The sequence below is a fragment of the Scyliorhinus torazame genome, chromosome 27, assembly GCF_047496885.1.
Source record: "Scyliorhinus torazame isolate Kashiwa2021f chromosome 27, sScyTor2.1, whole genome shotgun sequence".
Lineage (NCBI taxonomy): Eukaryota > Metazoa > Chordata > Chondrichthyes > Carcharhiniformes > Scyliorhinidae > Scyliorhinus > Scyliorhinus torazame.
The window spans coordinates 24,246,347-24,267,565 of NC_092733.1; the positions used below are offsets into that span (position 1 = coordinate 24,246,347).

The 21,219-nt window shown below is 52.0% G+C and overlaps 1 protein-coding gene across 1 annotated transcript in view; it reads right to left on the reverse strand.

The window, feature by feature from the left end:
- The window catches only part of LOC140403311 (adhesion G protein-coupled receptor E1-like), a 331,002-nt gene that overhangs the window by 48,104 nt on the left and 261,679 nt on the right, over positions 1-21,219 (reverse strand). The window contains exons 15-17 of the mRNA XM_072491155.1: positions 16,798-16,997; positions 3,665-3,838; positions 1,008-1,205 (exon numbers count right to left, since the gene is read on the reverse strand). Coding sequence (XP_072347256.1) covers positions 1,008-1,205; positions 3,665-3,838; positions 16,798-16,997 — 572 coding nt within the window. The remainder of the gene's footprint in view (positions 1-1,007; positions 1,206-3,664; positions 3,839-16,797; positions 16,998-21,219) is intronic.

Consider the following 21,219-nt stretch of genomic DNA (forward strand, 5'->3'; position numbering starts at 1 on the left):
GGCCTCTCCTTGGCCTGTGACCCTTGACAGTGCCACCATGGCACCTGGGCACCCTTGCACTCCCACCCTGGCACCCATGAGGGCTCCTGCCAGCTTGGCAGTGCCATCTGGGCACCTTAGCAGAGCCAGGGTGACCATGCCAGCTGGGCAGCGCCAAGGTCTCCGATGGCTCGAGAGACCCCCCCAAGTGTCATTCCGCCTGGACCATGTTTGTGTGAACCAACATTGATCGCCCCCGGGCTGCAGTCTCCCTTGGGAATCCGGAGAATCGACGGTGACTGGTGGATCCTGGGCAGGTTTTCGATCTTTTTTGGCGTGCGCCGTTTAGTCCCGTCCCTTTTGGTCAAAATTCCGACTCTGATTTCTCGCGGGACTCTGGTGAATCCCGGGAAGCCGTGGGACACCTCTCCCGGGATTCTCCGGCCGTGTTATGCCCAAGCCAGACCACTATGTTAGAACATAGAAAAATACAGCACAGAACAGGCCCTTCGGCCCACGATGATGTGCCGAACCTTTGTCCTAGATTAATCATAGATTATCATTGAATTTACAGTGCAGAAGGAGGCCATTTGGCCCACTGAGTCTGCACCGGCTCTTGGAAAGAGCAGCCTACCAAAGGTCAACACCTCCACCCAACACTAAGGGCAATTTTGGACACTAAGGGCAATTTATCATGGCCAATCCACTTAACCTGCACATCTTTGGACTTGTTGCAAGAGAATCACGCACTTGATCAAAGATGTAAGTTTAAGTAGTGTCTTAAAGGAGAAGCAAGGTGATGACAGAGATGGAGGGCATTTCAGTTTCTGTGGCGAGACAGCTGACAGCGCAATCACTCTTTGTGGGGGAAAGAACTGAGGGATTCACAAGAGACAGGGGTTGCCTCCACCCAATAAACACACAACCGTAGCTGTCTGGATACACAGACATCCATTGATGTAAACACACACATTCCTAAACACACAAAAACAGTCGTGTGTACAGCTGGCTATGAAGGGGTCTCTTACCCGGTTCCTGGTTTCCTCAATCCCGACCAGGAAGAGCAGCTCTGCCAGGAATAGACTCAGGCACAGATGCATGTGAGTTGCATTTAAGGCACTTTTTAAACTGGAGCAGAGGGCAAATGTCATAACGCTGATCCCAAGGCACACCACCGATACACAGAGCACAACGTTTGCTATTATGGCGATAACACCAGGATGAAGCTACGTAAAGAAAGAATTTGCATTTTATATTTGTCTTTCAGAACATCACAAAATGCTGTTCAGTAAATGGGATAATGTTGATGAGCAGGGGGAATAACCAAAAAATTAGAGCTAGGCCATTAATGGCTAATGTGGCGGAGAAGTTCATCACACAAATCTAGTGGAAAGCTGGAACTCTCTCTCCCCGCTCCTAAAAAAAGTCTTACAGCTGAGGGGGTTCAATTGAAAATGTCAAAACTGAGATTGATGGATGTTTGTCAGGCAAGGACATTAATGGTTTGTTTTTCATTATTTGTTCTTGGGACACAGACATCATTGGCTAGGCCATCATTTGTTGCCCATCCCTAATTGCCCTTGAACCGAGTGGCTCACAAAGCCAACTCAGAGGGGCCGTCGAGAATCAACCACCTTTCTGTGGATCTGGAGTCCCATGTAGGCCAGACCGGGTAAGGAAGGCAAATTGCCTTCCCTGAAGAACCAGGTGGGCGTTTACAACAATCAGTTATACTTTTGGATAGTCAGAGGCTTTTCCTCAGGGTAGAGGGGTCAATTACTAGGGAACATAGGTTTAAGGTGCGAGGGGCAAGGTTTAGAGTAGATGTACGAGGCACGTTTTTTACACAGAGTGTAGTGGGTGCCTGGAACTCGCTGCCGGAGGAGGTGGTGGAAGCAGGGACGAAAGTGACGTTTAAGGGGCACCTTGACAAATACATGAATAGGATGGGAATAGAGGGATACGGACCCAGGAAGTGTAGAAGATTTTAGTTTAGACGGGCAGCATGGTCGGCACAGGCTTGGAGGGCCGAAGGGACTGTTCCTGTGCTGTACATTTCTTTGTTCTTTGTTCTTTCGTGGCTACTACGAAACTCTTCCAAGAACAGTCAATGGTACAAAATGCTGGACAATCTCAGCAGGTCTGACAGCATCTGTGGAAAGAGAAGGGAGCTAATGTTTTAAGTCTGGATAACTCTCTGTCAAAGCTGTTTGTCATCCAGACTCAAAACGTTAGCTCCCTTCTGTCTCTCCACAGATACTGTCAGGCCTGCTGAGATTGCCCAGTATTTTCTGTTCTTGCTGCAGATTCCAACGTCGGGAATTGTATGCTATTACAATGATCGATGGCAGCTTCCTGGTCACCATTACTGAGACTAGCTTTCAATTCCATATTTATTGATCAAATTCCACCAACCATCATCAATCAAATACAAAATAAGTAGCAGGGACACAGGAGGTGGAGTACAACTCATTATCCAGTATAAAAGCCAACAGTTGGGAAGCCGCGATTCAGTGGACTCAAGTAAAAGTCAACTGAATGGCGCATTTAGGGGTGATTCTTGGTGCCTGCAGTGCCGAGAAACATTCAGCTATCCAACGGCACTTTGCTGTATTTTGACCTTGGAGATTTTCTCCTTGCCGCGGCTGCACTTGGGCGGATTTCCTGCTGACGTACCCCAGATGTCGTTACGTCTGGTCCACATATGTGTGGTCCAGTACTATATGCCCCTGGCGACGTCTCCCAGGTGCAGGCAGTGAGTACCAGGCACCAGATTAATCCGGTTTAAATAAGTGCATTCCAATCACCCCACCCCCCATCACACTTGAGTGATTTTGAAGTCTTCAGCTGGAAATTGACAGCACTTAACTCTCTTTGAAGTGGTTGATGTTCATAAACATTGTGGTTAGAACACTTTAAAGTTACTCAACCATGAAGGATGATGAATGAGGCAAAGCTGACAGCTGTGTGTGTGTGTGGGTGTGTGTGGAAGCTGTCAACTAGTAAGGGGAATTGAATGAATGGCTTGCAGGTCAAGGATCTGACTGCTTACTCTTTCCAGAAATTGATATGTGGTGCTTTCTGTTTAAACCAGCTGGAGTATTGTCCAGGTGAGTGTTACAACAATTTTTTTTTCACTGCCTCTGTCTGGACTGCCTTCTAGCTTCTAGACAGGGGTCTCTTTTCTGCGGCTTCTTGACAGGAGTTTCTTTTCTGGGGTGCTTCTTGATAGTGGTCTCTTTTCTGGGGGGGGGGGAGTCTGTGGAGATTTCCTTATTTAGGGGACCTTATTTAGGGGGTCTTTGGGGGATCCCTTTATTTAGGAGGTCCCCTTATTTAGCAGGGTGGTGGGGGGGGGGGGGGGGGGGGGGGGGGAGCTGTGTCTGTTCCGGAATTGTAATACTGTGGTGCCAAACCCCCAGGCACTAAGGAGCCACTTTTTAGTTCATAGTATCATCTGATCAATATTTCTGGTTTCATCCTTGCACTGTGTGATATCGTTCCAATGTAGAGCTGAGTCTAAACTCTACAGTCTTGGAACTTTCATTGCAACATAACACCTGTTATGTTGCACCTCACAATTACTGCAACATTCAGGGCCCACGTTAACTATTTATGCAGGTGTGTTTTTTAACCATGAATTCTCTACTGACTGCGGAGGACATTGATGATTAGACATTTGTACCATTGGCTGTTTGTAAGGAGATATCAATAGAGCGAGGCTGGAGAGATGAGTACATTGACACTGGGTGTTTCTCTCGCCGTAGCTGCTCACATGGCACCCATTGGGAGACCAATAACTTTTCCCAGCTGCATAATTCCAGTGGGCACAGTACTGTGGCCAAAACTTGTTGGGTTTCTGTGGAGAGCAAACATTAGAGATTACTGTTTGTGATTACCAGTCTAATGCTAACTGAGTAAACAGGGGCGACATTCTCCAGTATCGGCACGATGTCCGCCGACCGGCGTCAAAAACGGCGCTAATCAGTCTGGCATTGCGCCGCCCCAAAGGTGCGGAATCCTCCGCACCTTGGGGGGCCGAGCCCTAACCTTGAGGGGCTAGGCCCGCGCCGGATTGATTTCCGCCCCGCCAGCTGGCGGAAAAGGCCTTTGGTGCCCCGCCAGCTGGCGCGGAAATGACATCTCCGGGCGGCGCATGCGCGGGAGCGTTAGCGGCCGCTCACGGCATCCCCGCGCATGCGCTGTCGAGGGAGTCTCTTCCGCCTCCACCATGGTGGAGACCGTGGCGAAGGCGGAAGGAAAAGAGTGCCCCCACGGCACAGGCCCGCCCGCGGATCGGTGGGCCTCGATCGTGGGCCAGGCCACCGTGGGGGCACCCCCCGGGGCCAGATCGCCCCGCGCCCCCCCCCAGGACCCCGGAGCCCGCCCGCGCCGCCGTGTCCCGCTGGTAAGAGAGGTGGTTTAATCCACGCCAGCGGGACAGGCATTCTAGGAGCGGGACTTCGGCCCATCCGGGGGGGCCCGCCAACCAGCGCGGCGCGATTCCCGCCCCCGCCGAATCTCTGGTGCCGGAGAATTCGGCAACCGCCGGGGGTGGGATTCATGCCAGCCCCCGGCGATTCTCCGACCCGGCGGGGGGTCGGAAAATCTCGCCCCGGATCTTTATACAGAAAGATGCATATGTGAGGTACAGGCAACTAAAGACAGATGAAGCACTTGAGGAATACAAGGAAAATAGAAAATAGCTCAAGCAGCGAGGTACGAGGACAAAAAGGGTAATGAAATGACCTTGGCAGACAGGATTAAGGAGAATCTCAAGGCTTTGTATGCGAATATTAGGAAGACGGTAGCTCGAGAAAGAGTTGGTCCACTCAAGGACAAAGCAAAGGAGGGAAATTATGTGTAGAACCAAAGGAAGTAGGTGAGATCCTTAATGAGTATTTTGGATCGGTATTCACAAAGGAGAGGGACACGTTGATTGGTGATGTCTCAGAGGGATGTGCAAACACTTTAGAACCGATCGTTATTACGAGCGAGGAAGTGTTAGGTGTGTTAAAAAGCATTAAGGTAGACACATCTCCAGTCCAGGTGGCATCTATCCCAGATTACTGCGGGAGACAAGAGATGGAATCGCTGGGCCTCTAACAGAAATCTTTGTGTCTTCGTTGGCCACAGGTGAGATCCCAGAAGATTGGAGGATAGCCAATGTTGTACTGTTATTTAAGAACGGTTGTAAGGATAACCCGGGTAATTATAGGCCAATGAGCTTGACATCAGTGATAGTGACATTGTTGTAAAAGATTCTCAGAGATCGAGGGTGGAATTCTCTGATAATGGGGCTATGTCCCCATGCCCGCGTGAAAACAGGTGCGAATCACTCTGGGCTTTCTCCAGGAAAGTCCAGAGTGATTCTCCATTTTGCAGGGAGCTGGCAGGGCCCCAGAGTGCTCCTCGCAGCTGCGGCTGCCAATATGGGGCCCTGCACGTCCGGCCGCTGGTCCACGCATGCGCGGCGGCAGCCTGTGGCGGCGGCCCCGTGCAACATGGCGGACCCACACCGCAGGTCGGCTCCGACAATATAGGCCCCCCCAAGATTGCACGCGCCCGCCGATCAGTGGCCCCGGATCGCGAGCCTGGCCATCCTGGAGGCCCCCCCGGTGACGGATCTCCCCGCCCCCCCACCAGGGTGGCCGTGGACTGAGTCCGCAGCCACCACTCCAAACTCCAGCTGGGTGGAACCATGAGTGAACCATGCCAGCAGGAACTCGGGCAGTTGTCAGCAGAGAATCTAACGGGGGCCTCTTTCAATGGCCCCCGACCGTCGCCGTGTCGACTGCGCGATTGGCGGCGTTTCTCCGGTAATCGTGGGAGCGGCATCGGACCCATTCGTGGGTCTGACGCCCATTCTCCGCCTCCACGCCAAGCGCGATTGTGGCGCGGAGGCTTGGAGAATCTGGCTGGGATCTATGCACATTTGGAAGTGAATGGTCTTATTAGCGACAGACAGCATGGTTTTGTACGACCGAGGTCATGTATCACAAATTTAATTGAGTTTTTTGATGAGGTGACAAAAATGATTGACGAGGGAAGGGCTGAGGATGTTGTCCACATGGACTTTAGTAAAGCATTTGATAAGGTCCCCCATGGCAGGCTGGTGCAAAAGATTAAATCACATGGGGCCAGGGGTGAACTAACTGGATGGATTCAGAACTGGCTTGGCCATAGAAGACAGAGGGTAGCAGTGGAAGGGTGTTTTTCCGAATGGAGGTCTGTAACTAGTGGTGTCCTGCAGGGACTGGGACCTCTGCTCTTTGTAATATATATAAAATATAAATGACTTGGAAGAACACGTAGCGGGTCTGATTAGCAAGTTTGTGGATGATACTACGATTACAGGAGTTGCAGATAGTGATGAAGAGTGTCAGAGAATACAACAGGATATAGATAGGCTTCAAGATTGGACAGAGAAATGGCAGATGGAATTTGACCTGGACAAATGCGAGGTAGATCTAATTCAGGTGGGAGCTATAAAATAAATGGCAGAACAATCAGGAGCATAGAGACACAGAGAGATCTGGGCGTGCATATCCACAGATCCTTAAAAGTGGCAGCATAGGTGGAAATAGTGGTAAAAAAAGCACATGTATACTTGCCGTCATAGGACGGGGTATCGAGTATAAAAACTTGAAAATGATGTTACAGTTATATAGAACATTGGTTAGGACGCATTTGGAATGCTGTGTCCAATTCTGGTCACCACACTACCAGAAGGACGTGGAGGCTTTGGAGAGAGTACAGAAAAGGTTTACCAGGGTGCTGCGTGGTATGGAGGATATTAGTTACGAGGAGAGATTGAATAAACTGTGATTATTCTCCCTGGAGAGACGGAGGCTGAGGGACGACCTGATAGGAGTTTATAAAATTATTAGCGGTATAGATAGGGTGAACAGTTGGAGGTTTTTTCCCAGGGCAGAAATGACAATTACAAGGGGGCACAGGTTCAAGGTGAGGGGGAAAAGGTTCAGTGGAGATGTGCGGGGGAAGTTTTTTTACACAGTGGGTGGAGGTGGCCTGGAATGCACAGCCAAGTGAGGGGGTTGAGGCAGATACGCTAGCGACCTTTAAAACTTATCTGGATAGGCACACGAACAGACGGGGTATAGAAGGATACAGACAGTTGGTCTAGATAGGATACATGATCGGCGCAGGCTTGGAGGACTGAAGGGGCTGTTCCTGTGCTGTATTGTTCTTTGTTCTTTGTTGTTCTTTATACCAGACACTGCTGCTTCACTGCACAAATACATTGGGGGTGATTTTCTGGGCCCGTTCACCATGGAGGCAAATCCTGTTATGGCCGATAACTCTCTCGACAGCCATAATGTAATTTGTGCCAGGGAGATCTCAGAATTAAATCTTTCCCATTCCCATGGGGGGGGGGGGGGGCGGGAGAGAGAAATCCCAATCCAGATGCCTGGACACTGTGCTTGAACACTGAGGGAGGCAAGACCACACACGCAACAGCCAATATCCGAACACCCAGGGGATGGGTCAAAGCTCCAGGGACATGTCCACAGGGGAACAGAAGATGCGTTGAGAGATGGGCCAGAACAAAGTGACAGGCATCATAATGGTTGTGCACAAGGTGTTTAATGTGTTTTACAATTCCCCACTCTCCCCCCAATCGCCCCCCCCCCACCCACTACCAACCTTCCACCCCTTCCCCCCTCCCCCAGTGCCCTCAGTGACCCTCAACGTGCCTGGCCCTCCTAGCTCTACCACTATTTGTACACGTTTGAAAATGCTCCCAGCAGCTACTCCAGCCACTTTTTAAAAAAAGATATTTTTTTATTAAGGTTTTTTAACAACACAATTTTTTCCCCTTACAAACAATAAACCCCCCCCCCCCCCCCGTAACAAAATAACGCAAAATCACCCTGAGCAAGATATATACATGGCAAGATGGTATATTTACATAGCTTTATACACTGGCTCTTGGCCGCACGTACCGTTTCTCTCCACCCTCCATGCCATCTCCCGCTCGTCCATCCCCTCAAACAATCATGGCAGCACGGTAGCATTGTGGATAGCACAATTGCTTCACAGCTCCAGGGTCCCAGGTTCGATTCCGGCTTGGGTCTCTGTCTGTGCGGAGTCTGCACATCCTCCCCGTGTGTGCGTGGGTTTCCTCCGGGTGCTCCGGTTTCCTCCCACAGCCCAAAGATGTTAGGTGGATTGGCCATGATAAATTGCCCTTAGTGTCCAAAATTGCCCTTAGTGTTGGGTGGGGTTACTGGGTTGTGGGGATGGGGTGGAGGTGTTGACCTTGGGTGGGGTGCTCTTTCCAAGAACCGGTGCAGACTCGATGGGCCGAATGGCCTCCTTCTGCACTGTAAATCTATGTAAACTATGCCTAGTTGTCTCCCCAGGATGTACATCAGAGGCCAGCTGCCTTACTCGTCTCATGGCCTTCGATGACCCTGGCAGGCGTCCCCTGGGGGCTATGGGGCCGGAGGGCCCCAGCTCACTTTTCGGAGGCATAGCCATGCCGCCCTGTCCTGTGGGCTGAATTTGAGACACAGCTGTCGTGTTAAGCACAGTAAGATAACACAGACTGCAACTGGATGCAGCTTTACCTGAGAGATACTCCACACCTTGAAGTTAGTTCAGTATGATTTATTGAACCTGTCACACAGTTAGCTCAATCCTCTGTGAGTTTGACTCTCTGCTAACCTAGTGTGATTAATCTGTCTGACTGAACCAGACTAGCTCTTAGCCACGTGCTGGAGGAGTTATATGATATGTACACCCTGACTCACACTGTAGATGTCACCAATGGAAAGAGGCCTCGTGAGTGCCTCGTGCCTCGAGCCTTTTACAATGGGAAACCACACCCAAGTGGTTTCCATCTGGTTCTGCCTGCTGATTGGTTATGTCCTGTTCTCTGTATTCATTGGCTGCCTGTTTGTATCTTATTATGTACATGTCTGCATATCATGACATCTCCCCTTTTGAAATGTTTTTCTATGGCCTATGTGAAGGTATTGACATGTGTAGGCCGAAAAACTAACTTATTTACATACAGTAGCAGGTGGGAACATATGTACATGTAAAAACAGGTGTCTAATGTGCGAAAACAGAACATAGCAAACAAAACAAGTGAAATGAAATGAAAATCGCTTATTGTTGCAAGTAGGCTTCAAATGAAGTTACTGTGAAAAGCCCCTAGTCGCCACATTCCGGCGCCTGTTCGGGGAGGCTGGTACGGGAATTGAACCGTGCTGCTGGCCTGCCTTGGTTTGCTTTCAAAGCCAGCAATTTAGCCCTGCTCTAAACCACCCCTTAGTGTTCATAAGTCCTGGGGCTTGTGTCTGATCCTGATCGACCGCCGGAGAGGTGGTGGTGGGGATGACAGCACCTTGATAGGCGGGATTGAAGCCTGACTGGTGGCCTCGTGGTTAGAGGTATCAGGAGGTGGCACAATAACGATTGGAAACACTGAAAAGTATGGTTGCGGGCGGGCAACTATGCGCAGTGCCCGTCTGTTGCGCCGCACAACAGAGCCATCAGCCATACGCACAACATACGATCGGGGCCTGTCCCATACAGCTCCAGCCTGTCGAACAACAAAGCTGGAGCTGACCAGCCTCCATCAGGTAGCTTGATCCGAACAGCATCCGCCGGGAGTAGCACAGGCAAATCAGTGGCCTGCGCATCATAGCTCTGCTTTTGCCGGTCCCTGAGTTTCTGCACCTTCAGCAGAGCCGGGAGATGATCTAGGTCAGGCAAGTGTATTTCTGGAAGAGTCGTCCACAGGTCCCTGTTCATCAGGCGTTGAGCCGGTGACATGCCGGTAGACAGAGGGGTCGCCCTGTACGCAAGCAGCGCAAAGTTGACATCAGAAGCAGAATCCGCAGCCTTGCAGATGAGCTGCTTCACTATGTGCACCTCTTTCTCAACCTTCCCGTTGGACTGTGGGTAATGTGGGCTGGAAGTGACGTGATGAAACTGATATACCTGAGCAAATCTTGACCACTCTTGACTGCTGAAGCAAAGACCGTTGTCACTCATGACAGTGAGTGGAATACCATGCTTGGAGAACGTCTCCTTACAGGCCTTGATGACGGTCTTGGATGTGAGGTCCGAGAGCTTCACAACTTCTGGGTAGTTAGAAAAATAATCAATGATTAACACATAATCACGACCATTGGCATGAAAGAGGTCGATGCCCACCTTGGACCACGGGGAGGTCACGATTTTGGGCTGCTGAAGCGTCTCCTTGCCCTGCGCTGGCTGGAAGCGTTGATAGGTCGGACAGTTGAGGACCGTATTTGAGATAACCTGACTAATCCCAGGCCAGTAGACAGCTTGCCTGGCTCTGCGCCTGCACTTCTCGACACCCAGATGTCCCTTATGGATTTGCCGGAGCACCAAGCTCTGGAGACTGAGTGGAATGACAATGCGGTCCACCTTGAGGAGGATGCCATCAACTACCATCAGGTTGTCCTTCACATTGAAGAATTGAGGGCACTGCCCTTTTTGCCAGCCATTGGCTAGGTGTTGCATAACACGCTGCAAGAGGGGGTCTTTGGCTGTCTCGTCGCGAATGCGAATCACCTTTTCATCCGACGCCGGGAGGTTGCTGGGCCACAGCTGCACCTGTGATTCGATCTGTTGGATGAATGCCGGTGGGTCAGCAGGCAAGGTTATGGAGCAGGACAAGGCATCCGCAATAATGAACTCCTTGCCAGGCCTGTACACGAGTTCAAAGTCATTACTCTGGAGTCTGAGGAGGATGCGCTGCAGCCGGGGGGTCATGTCGTTCAGGTCCTTGTGGATAATGTAGACCAGAGGCCTGTGGTCCGTCTCGACAGTGAACGTCGGCAGGCCGTAGACATAGTCGTGAAACTTGAGAATTCCAGTTAGCAGGCCCAGGCATTCCTTTTTAATTTGGGCATACCGCTGCTCGGTGGGTGTCATTGCCACTGATGCGTAGGCAACCGGTGCCCAGGATGAGATGTTGCGCTGGAGCAACACTGCGCCAATGCCGTCCTGGCTCGCATCCGTCGAGATTTTTGTTTCCCTGTCAGGGTCAAAAAATGCCAATAAGGTGCAGTGGTGAGCTTGGCTTTCAGCTCCAGCCACTCTGCTTGATGAGCTGCCTGCCACTCAAAGGCAGTGGACTTTTTTAACCAGGTGTCTGAGGGCCGTGGTGTGTGAGGCCAGGTTTGGGATAAACATGCCCAAGAAGTTTACCATGCCTAAAAAATGCAGTACCGCCTTCTTGTCATCAGGGGTCTTCATGGCTTCGATGGCCTTGACCTTGTCTGCGTCCGGGCGCACACCCAGTTGAGATATCTGGTCACCTAAGAACTTAAGTGTCGACATGCCAAAGCAACACTTGGCCCTGTTCAGCTTGAGGCCATTGGCATGGAGACACGGCGGAATACCTGCTGGAGACGAGAGATGTGCTGTTCGGGGGTCGTGGACCAGATACACACGAACACCTTCAATGCCCTCCATCATCTGCTCCATGATTCTATGGAAGATCTCTGAGGCCGAGACAATGCCAAACGGCACACGATTGTAGCAGTACCTGCCAAACGGTGTGTTGAAGGTGAAGAGCCTTCTGCTGGACTCATCCAGCTGGATTTGCCAGAATCCCTGTGACGCATCTAGCTTTGTGAAAAACCAGGCGTGTGCCATCTCACTTGTGAGTTCCTCCCGCTTCGTGATGGGTAGTGTTCCCGCATTATATTCTGGTTGAGATCCTTGGGATCAATACAAATGCGCAGCTCATCCGAAGGCTTTTTCACACATACCATCGAGCTGACCCAGTCCGTCGGTTCCGTAACTTTAGAAATGATGCCCTGGTCCTGAAGAGTCTTGAGCTGAGCCTTCAGGCGCTCCTTCAGTGGAGCCGGGACCCGGCGTGGTGCGTGGACCACAGGCGTGGCATCAGGCCGTAACAGGATTTTGTACCGATATGGCAGAGTGCCCTTCCCGTCGAACACATCCGGATACTGAGCTAGGATGTCGTCAATGCCGGCTTGAAGATCCCCGTTGGGGGAGGTCATTGTGTAGACCCGCTGCACAAGGTGTAGCTGCTTGCATACCTGTGCGCCGAGCAGGGAGGCCCTGTCTGGCTTGACGATCTTAAACCGTAGCCTTGCGTGATTTTTCTTGTTGGAGACAAGCAGATGGCAGGATCCCAGTGCTGTGATGGTGTTGCCGTTATAGTCCAGGAGCTGGCAAACCTGAACTGGATTGATCTTTGACTTACTTGCAGCACCGCACGCCATTCGTCTGCAGAATCTACATTGAGGATCGACAGGCATCATGATGATGTCGGTGAGGCATGTTCACGTGTGTTAATGATGCCCACATGGTAGGGGGACTCCAGGCAGTCGTCCTCTGGGTCCTTTGTACTGCCAGGATCACAATCCTGTAAATCTTGCTGAGGGGCTGGTTTAGCACAGGGCTAAATCGCTGGCTTTGAAAGCAGACCAAGGCAGGCCAGCAGCACGGTTCAATTCCCATACCAGCCTTCCCGAACAGGCGCCGGAATGTGGCGACTAGGGGCTTTTCACAGTAACTTCATTTGAAGCCGACTTGTGACAATAAGCAATTTTCATTTTTCATTTCACACTCCTAGCGCGTCTGTGTTGGAATTGGGAAGCGCTGGTCCTTGACTGGTGGTGCAGACCTGCAACACAGCTGCATTGTGTCCAGGCTTTCCGCAATTTAAACATTGCCTGCCTTTTGAAGGGCAGTGTCTCTTTAAGTGGGCAGTGCCGCAGTTCGGGCATGTCATGATGTCATTACGCTCCGTGCGTCGTTGCACATGCGCAGTGCGGTCGGCAGACGTTCGCACCTGCGCAGAGTGGTGATCGGCCGCTTCATCGTCCCAGTTGCATCGCGCATGCGTGGGGCTCTGGGAAGAGCGTGCGAAATGGCCGCTTTCATCAAGGCTGAGGAGCTGCATCCGGGCAATGGCCTGCACACTCGGTGCCTCGTGGGAGGCAAGTTTCTCCTTTTCAGCCGATTTATATTGGTAATACTGATTTTTTGCGTGCACATGCACTGTACATGTTTCAATTGCGACTGGCAGGGTCATATTCTTGATTTTTAAAAGCTGCTCTCTCAGAGGATCAGAGTGAACTCCAAAAACAATTTGGTCTCTGATCATGGAGTCAGCAATATCACCAAAGTTGCAGGACAGCGCTAGTAGACGGAGGTTAGTTAGGAAGGAGTCGAAAGATTCATCTTCACCTTGGTGGCGTTGTTTGAACATATAGTGCTCGAACATTTCATTGGTGTCCACTTCACAATGACTATCAAACTTGTTCAGGACGGTCTGAAACTTTGTCTTGTCCTGGCCTTCGGTGAAGTTCAGCGAGTTGAAGAGTTGGATGGCTTGATCCCCCGCAGTTGAGAGGAGAAGTGCGATCTTCCTTGTATCAGACGCACCCTCGAGGTCTGAGGCTTCGATGTACAGCAGAAACCTTTGCTTGAAGGTCCGCCAGTTGGCACTGAAATTGTCGGAGGTCCACAACTGTGAGGAGCCTGGATCTTTTCCATGGTGCCGGGATACATTAGCTGGTCGTCATGGAACAGATTGAGGTAAATCACCTAGGGATTGCAGTCTCCTGATATCGTATCGTGTTAAGCACAGTAAGATAACACGGGCTGCAACTGGATGCAGCTTTACCTGAGAGATACTCCACACCTTGAAGTTAGTTCAGTATGATTTATTGAACCTGTCACACAGTTAGCTCAATCCTCCGTGAGTTCGACTCTCTGCTAACCTACTGTGATTAATCTGTCTGACTGAACCAGACTAGCTCTTAGCCACGTGCTGTAGGAGTTATATGATATGTACACCCTGACTCACACTGTAGATTTCACAAGTGGAACGAGGCGGAGTGTGAGTGCCTCGTGCCTTTTATAGTGGGAAACCACCCCCAAGTGTTCTGCCTGCTGATTGGTTATGTCCTGTTCTCTGTATTCATTGTCTGCCTATTTGTATCTCATTATGTGCAGTCTGTATATCATTACAACAGCCTCATCAGAGGGGTGGAACTCGGGGGAGCTGGTGGCCTACTTCACCACTCCATGGGACAGGTCCGGGTTGACACCCGGTGCCTCTCTTCCCGCTCGGTGCCCATAGGACCCTGGAGTTCACCTTGGGATGGAGGGCAGCTGGTTCAAGCCCCGGCAGCCCATGCATAGTCTGGCTCTGCCAGCCCTGGTGGTCCCCCATGGTCCGCACCATCGTGTCGACACCCTCGGCGATGCTCCTCAGTGACTGGGCCATTCTCTGCAGCGCCTCAGTCATTCCCACCTGCGACTGGGACAAGCTCCGCAGTGCCTTCGCCATTCCCATCTGAGAGCGCGACATGTCCTGCAGAACCTTATCAAGGTCAGCCTGGTACTGGATCGCATACCTCAGCGAGTCGGATATTCTGCCGAGACCCTCAGCCATGGCCGTCACTGACTGCGTGACACCTTGGATACCTTCACTAATGGTGCCGACATCGTGCACCAGTCTTTCCACTGCGGCCGTCATTCTAGCAGTGGTGGCCTCGGCGCCACGAATTGTCGGCAACATCTCCTCCGCCCGTCGCCTCTGGGACTTCACCAAGCAGCTATGGACCTGCTGGAGTGCCACTGACATCTTCCTCTGAATGTCCCGACTGCTCCCTATCGTCTCGATCAGCTCTGGGTACCTCTGTGCCACAGGCTCAGGATCAGGCTGGGACCCAGCTGGGTCCCGGGATCCAGCAGATCTCCAACTGCTGTCTCGCCTAGGCGTTCTTGCCTCCACCTGATGTGCATTGTTGCTCACCAGATTGTCCTCCCGAACCCTGTCCATTAACATGTCCGGCCGAGGTGTGTGTGTCTGTGCTGGTGGAGGGTGGGGATGACACCTGTGTCGCAACTCACGTTGCATCCTAGGAGCTCTCTTGAGAGGTTGCCACCTGGGATGGGCCGGCACCGTCGGCTGGAGAACCTGTGGGAGAATGGACATGAGGTCAGTGGGAGGGATGGATCAGTCAGTGAGGCAATAACAACTCACACTTGACAGGTCCTTTGGGTGGAGACCAGTGGTTCCTCACCTCTACGGCCTAAGCCAGTCTCCGCGTGGGTGACTGATCTGTCCACGGCCACCCCAGTCACCTCTAGGGCCCGCTCCTCGAAGGAGGTGAGGATTCTTAAGTCCGGCACCCTGTGGGGGTGTCAGTCTGGGTCCTCACCCAGCGTTTGTGGGAGAACTTTTCCTGAGCAGACACAGAGGGGTGTCGTTAGCCACACACGTGATTCACAATAGTGGGAGGTGGGATGTGAAGGGAGAGCTGTGGTAGGGGTAGGGGTGGAAGAAGGGTTGAGGGTCGCATGAGGAGTCGGGGGTGGATGCTCCCTTGGGGGGGGTTGTTGGTGTCTTGTGCTGCCCGGTGTAGGCCGTTGACCGTTTTTAAGCTCTGAAGGCCAGTCTTCCTGGTCACACTCCCTGAGCTGACATCTGCTGCCATCTCGCCCCAGGCAGCACTGCTTGCCCTTTGTCTCACTCTCCGGGACCTCGGGGGAACAGTTCATCCCTCCTGGCGTCTACAGCGTACAGGAGCGTCTCCAGATCTGAGTTCCCGAATCTTGGGGCTGGTCTCCTCGGTGCCATTGTTCCGAGCTGGTTGGGGTTGTCTGAGCAAGTGCTGCTTGACCTTGTTAGCGGGGGAACTGGCGAGTGCGGGTCCCTACGAATCAGCTGGCGAGCCTTCATTTGTGGCGAGAAGCCCGTAAGGCCTTGTTAAGTGGACCAGTTAATGTTGAATTGCGTTGCTGGTCTCGCTGGACGTCACCTGAGACCCTCCACCGATGCTCCGCCCCCGATGGGCCGAGTTCCTGATGATGCGGACCAATGATGTCATTTTTTCATGGACACCGCGTGGCGGCTGCGGACTGTGTCCAGCGGCGCCACAGTCGGAGAGGGGAGCCGTTCTGCTGGCAGGGAGGGCTTCGGCGCGGGCTGGGGGGATTGGTGAGGGTGGCGAGGGGGGTTATGGGGGGACATTATTTGGCAGGCCTGGTCCGTGCGCAGCCAGCGCCATGTTGCACAGCGCGGCCGCCGCAGGCCGCCGTCATGCGCATGCGCAACCACGGACCCGGCAATTCTCCAGCCGTATCCACAGGTAAAGCCTGGAGCTTTACACTGTGCTGCTGCTAGCCCCCCACCGGACAGAGGATCGTGGAGCTGTTGCTCGGTTTTCTCTGGCATAAATCGCCACTGATCCCACACCAGCGTCAGCACTTGGTCTGAAAATCGAAGAATCCAGCCCATTGTGTATTTATCGCATGTCCTATGTTTTTCATGTATGGAACGATCTGTCTGGACTGTACGCAGAACAATACTTTTCACTGTACCTCGGTACATGTGACAATAAATATATCTAAATCTAAATTGTACAGCGTGCCGTTTGATCTGGCTAGCAAAGGAAGCTGTGAAACCAGTGAGTTTCACACTGCCTTTCTTGCCCGACCCAGAACTCTGGGACCTTTGGAAAATTCTACCCATTGTGAGACTGGGGTGGAATTCAGTCTGTTACTTCATGTCCATCGAACTGACGCAACTCTTTGCAAAACTAAATAAAAACAGTAAATGCTGGATAAACTCAGCAGGTCTGGCAGCAGCTGTGGAGAGAAGAGTTAATGTTTTGAGTCCGTACAGTCATATGAATTTGAAACGTTCACTCGGTTTCTCTTTCCACAGAGGCTGCCAGATCTGCTGAGTTCATCCAGCATTTTCTGTCTTTATTTCGGAATTCCAGCACCTGCAGCATTTTGCTTATTTCAGTCTTTACCCACCTTAGTGTGTCTGAAAGTGAAGGTGACTGCCGGGCTGAGATCCCGGCCTTCCCCGTTAATTATCACGGCTGAAACCACGTTGGAGATCAATTCAAATGTCTCCAGTTTTCCACCAGTGCTGCTGGAGTTGAAAACGCTTCCGTTCAGGATGGGATCCATGTTCCTGAAGGCGATCAAAGCCACTGCAGCAAAGTCTGTCCCTGGAGGGAATGTTAAACATTACTCAGACTGGAGTGTAATCCACTGGGGTAGATGAGGTCTACAAAATATGTGTAACTCCTGCTGCAGAACTAGGGCAGATCAGGACCAGATTCCAAGGAAAGATCGCTGTAAGATCCAGTGGGAATCAGCGGCATTCATAAATCAGGATTGGAGAGCAGTTAATTCTGGCGGCGCAAAGACAGAAAGGAATAGCAAGATCCAAGATCAGGAGCAAAACCAGAACATTCTGGGCATCTCTGCAGGTCTGACAACATCTGTGGAGAGAGAAGGCAGCTATCGTTTCGAGGCTGGATGACAAACAGTTTGACAGAGTCATCCATGTCGTGTTGGGTGTTCCGCTATACAGACGAACCAACACAGTTGTAGATGGTACAACTCTGTTTTATTACTCTTGATAACAACATCTGTAAACTTATGACTGTGGTTCGTAATTTACCTGTTAACCTGTGGACCCAGCCCTAACACTATCTTAGAGAGGCACTCAGCACATGGTGTATGTCTGAGTGGTACGCTGTGAGCTCTGTGCCCCGAGCTGTCTCCTACTGGAATCGAGCGGGAACTGTGGTGTTCCCCGTTTTATAGTGCGTGTGCTCTCGCTGGTGATTGGCTGTGATGTTGCGCGTGTGTTGATTGGTCCGTTGATCTGTCCATCAGTGTGTATGTGTGTTTGCACCATGATATGTTTATCTGAATATCATGACATCCCTCCTTTTTACAAGAATATGTGCCTATGTGGTAATAAATATTGGTGTGTACTGAGTGCAGCTGAATATGTGTGTGCAATATCTGCAACATGTACATGAGGCTAAACTATATACATAGGAAGGTGTCAGGTGCAACATAGCAATGAGGTTGTACCATAAACAAAGCAAGTGCAATCATCAAACACCGAAAGAGAACTCCTGTAACAACAAAAAGAGAAACACATTAACATTGTGGCATAACACTTTGGTGAGTCCAATGTGCAAACAGGCTCATAAGTCCAGCCTAGTAGGTGGGCGACGAATTCGGGTTGACCACCTCAAGGGTGGGTTAGGATCCACCGGCTGAGGAATGGGCCTGGCCACAGGCGATAGAGGAATAGGCATGGTGGCAGGAAGCTCCACGAAGTCGGCATCAGGGACAACAGGAGGGCGTGGCAGTGGTGCATGATCATGTAGCGAGCGCGGAAGCAGCCGAAGAGCCCGGCGATTACGCCGGCGAATTGAGCCATCAGGCATGTGAACCAGGAACGAACAGGGAGCCACGCGGCGGAGAACTTCGGCAGTTGCCGACCAGCCACCCTCTGCTAGGTGGATGCGGCCGTTGTCTCCAGGCGGCAAGGCAGGAAGATCAATTGCCTGAGTGTCATGTGCCATCTTCTGCTGAGCACGCTGCTGTCGCATCCTCTGCAGTACTGGAGCATGGCCGGGTTTAGGAACATGAATGGACGGTACAGTGGTCCTGAGGGCGTGACCCATCAACAGCTGGGCTGGTGAGAGGCCAGTGGACAGTGGGGCCGAGCGATAGGCCAGCAGGGCTAAACAGAAATCCGATCCGGAATCAGCAGCCTTGCAGAGGAGCCACTTGACGATATGGACGCCCTTTTCCGCCTTGCCATTTGACTGGGGATGCAGAGGGCTGGACGTCACGTGTGTGAAGCCATACGAAGCGGCAAAAGAAGACCATTCTTGGCTTGCAAAACAGGGCCCGTTGTCCGACATGACGGTAAGCGGAATGCCATGGCGAGCGAAGGTTTCCTTGCATGCTCTGATGACAGCTGACGATGTCAAATCGTGCAGGTGTACGACCTTTGGATAATTTGAAAAATAATCAATTATGATGACGTAGTCCCTGCCGAGCGCATGAAAAAGGTCCACACCCACCTTCGCCCAGGGGGACGTTACCAACTCATGGGGCTGAAGCGTCTCAGGGGGTTGTGCCGGCTGAAACCTTTGGCAGGTGGGGCAGTTGAGCACCATGTTGGCGATGTCGTCGCTGATGCCCGGCCAGTATACAGCTTCTCGGGCCCTCCGCCTGCACTTCTCAACCCGAGATGGCCTTCGTGTAATTGTTCGAGAACCAACCTGTGCATGCTGTGTGGAATCACAATCTGGTCCAGCTTTAGGAGGACACCGTCAATGACGGCCAAGTCATCCCGGACATTGTAGAATTGTGGGCACTGTCCTTTGAGCCACCCTTCCGTCATGTGGCGCATCACACGTTGTAGAAGGGGGTCAGCCGCAGTAACCCGGCGAATACGGGCCAGACTTGCACCATTAGCTGGCAGATTGGCCGATGTGAAGGCCACATGCGCTTCGACCTGACATACAAACCCCCCTGATTCAGGCAGTGTGCTCACTGCTCTGGACAGGGCATCCGCGATGATGAGGTCCTTTCTCGGGGTGTAGACCAGTTGGAAGTCGTACCTCCGGAGCTTGAGCAGAATGCGCTGGAGGCGAGGGGTCATCTCATTCAGGTCCTTTTGTATGATGCTGACCAGGGGGCGATGGTCGGTTTCCACGGTGAACTGAGGGAGACCATACACGTAGTCGTGGAACTTATCTATGCCGGTTAACAAACCCAGGCACTCCTTCTCAATCTGCGCATAGCGCTGTTCTGTGGGGGTCATGGCCCACGAGGCATAGGCGACCGGGGCCCATGATGCAGTGTCGTCCCGTTGCAGGAGTACCGTCCCAATGCCGGACTGGCTGGCATCAGTCGAGATCTTCGTATCTCGAGAAGTGTCGAAGAACGCCAAGACCGGGACTGTGGTGAGCTTAATCTTGAGCTCCTCCCATTCCTTCTGGTGTGTGGGTGGAACTCCGTAGTCTTCTTCACTAGGTGGCGAAGAGCCGTTGTGTGGGAGGCAAGGTTGGGAATGAACCTCCCCAGGAAGTTGACCATCCCGAGAAAGGGTAGCACTGCCTTCTTGTCTGCCGGCTGCGGCATGGCTGTAATAGCTGTCACTTTGTCTGCATCCGGACACACTCCTGACCGGGATATGTGGTCCCACAGAAACTTTAGCTCAGTTTGGCCAAAAGAACACTTGGCTCGGTTGAGGCGCAGGCCGTGCTCTCGTATCCGAGCAAAGGTGCGCTGGAGACGACTGATGTGCTCCTATGGTGTGGTGGACCAGGTGATGACGTCGTCAACATAGACACGCACCCCTTCGATGCCCTCCATCATCTGTTCCATGATTCTGTGAAACACCTCAGATGCCGAGATGATGCCAAATGGCATTCTATTGTAGCAGAACCTGCCAAAGGGAGTGTTGAAGGTACACAGCTTCCTGCTGGACTGATCCAATTGAATCTGCCAAAAACCCTTTGAGGCATCAAGCTTTGTAAAAATTTTAGCCTGGGCCATTTCGCTCGTGATCTCTTCCCGTTTGGGTATGGGGTAGTGTTCCCTCATGATGTTGTTGTTCAGGTCTTTCGGGTCGATGCAGATCCGGAGTTTACCAGAGGGCTTTTTACACACATCATGGAGCTGACCCATGGCGTGGTCTCCGTGACCCGGGAAAGCACACCTTGGTCCTGGAGATCCTGCAGCTGCTGCTTGAGGCGGTCTTTGAGTGGTGCTGGGACTCTACGAGGTGTGTGAATGACCAGGGTGGCGTCCGGTTTGAGCCGTATTCTGTAAGTGTAGGGCAGTGTGCCCATGCCCTGGAAAACCTCCTGGTTGTGGGCGAGGAGCGAGTGGAGCTGTGCCCTAAAGTTTGCATCCGGGAAGTCGGACGTGCCTTCTAGAGACAGAGTGTTGTACCCGTTGAACGAGGTGGAGAACCTTGCACGCCTGTGCGCCTAGCAGTGAGTCCTTCGAGGATCCAAACAATCTCAAAGGACAGTGTGGCTGTGTATGCATTGTGTGTAAACTCGAGCTGGCAGGATCCCATGGCCGGGATAACATTCCCGTTGTAATCGACCATCTGACAGCGGGATGGCCGAATCGGTGGTTTGGCCTTCAAGGCGTAGAAGGCTGACCATGCAATAAGGTTGACGGAGGCACCAGGGTCTAGACGGAATTTGATTGGTGATCGGTTGACCGTTAGGGTGGCACACCATTCATCCCCCTGATTAACGCTGTTCAATGGCATCTGCTGGTGGATCCTCCTTGGGGACATCCGATTCCTGTCAATGACCGGAACGCGGAAGGCTTCCCGGCCGTTGGTATCACCGGTCTGTACATCGTCAGGTTATGACATGGTGTATGGAGGCT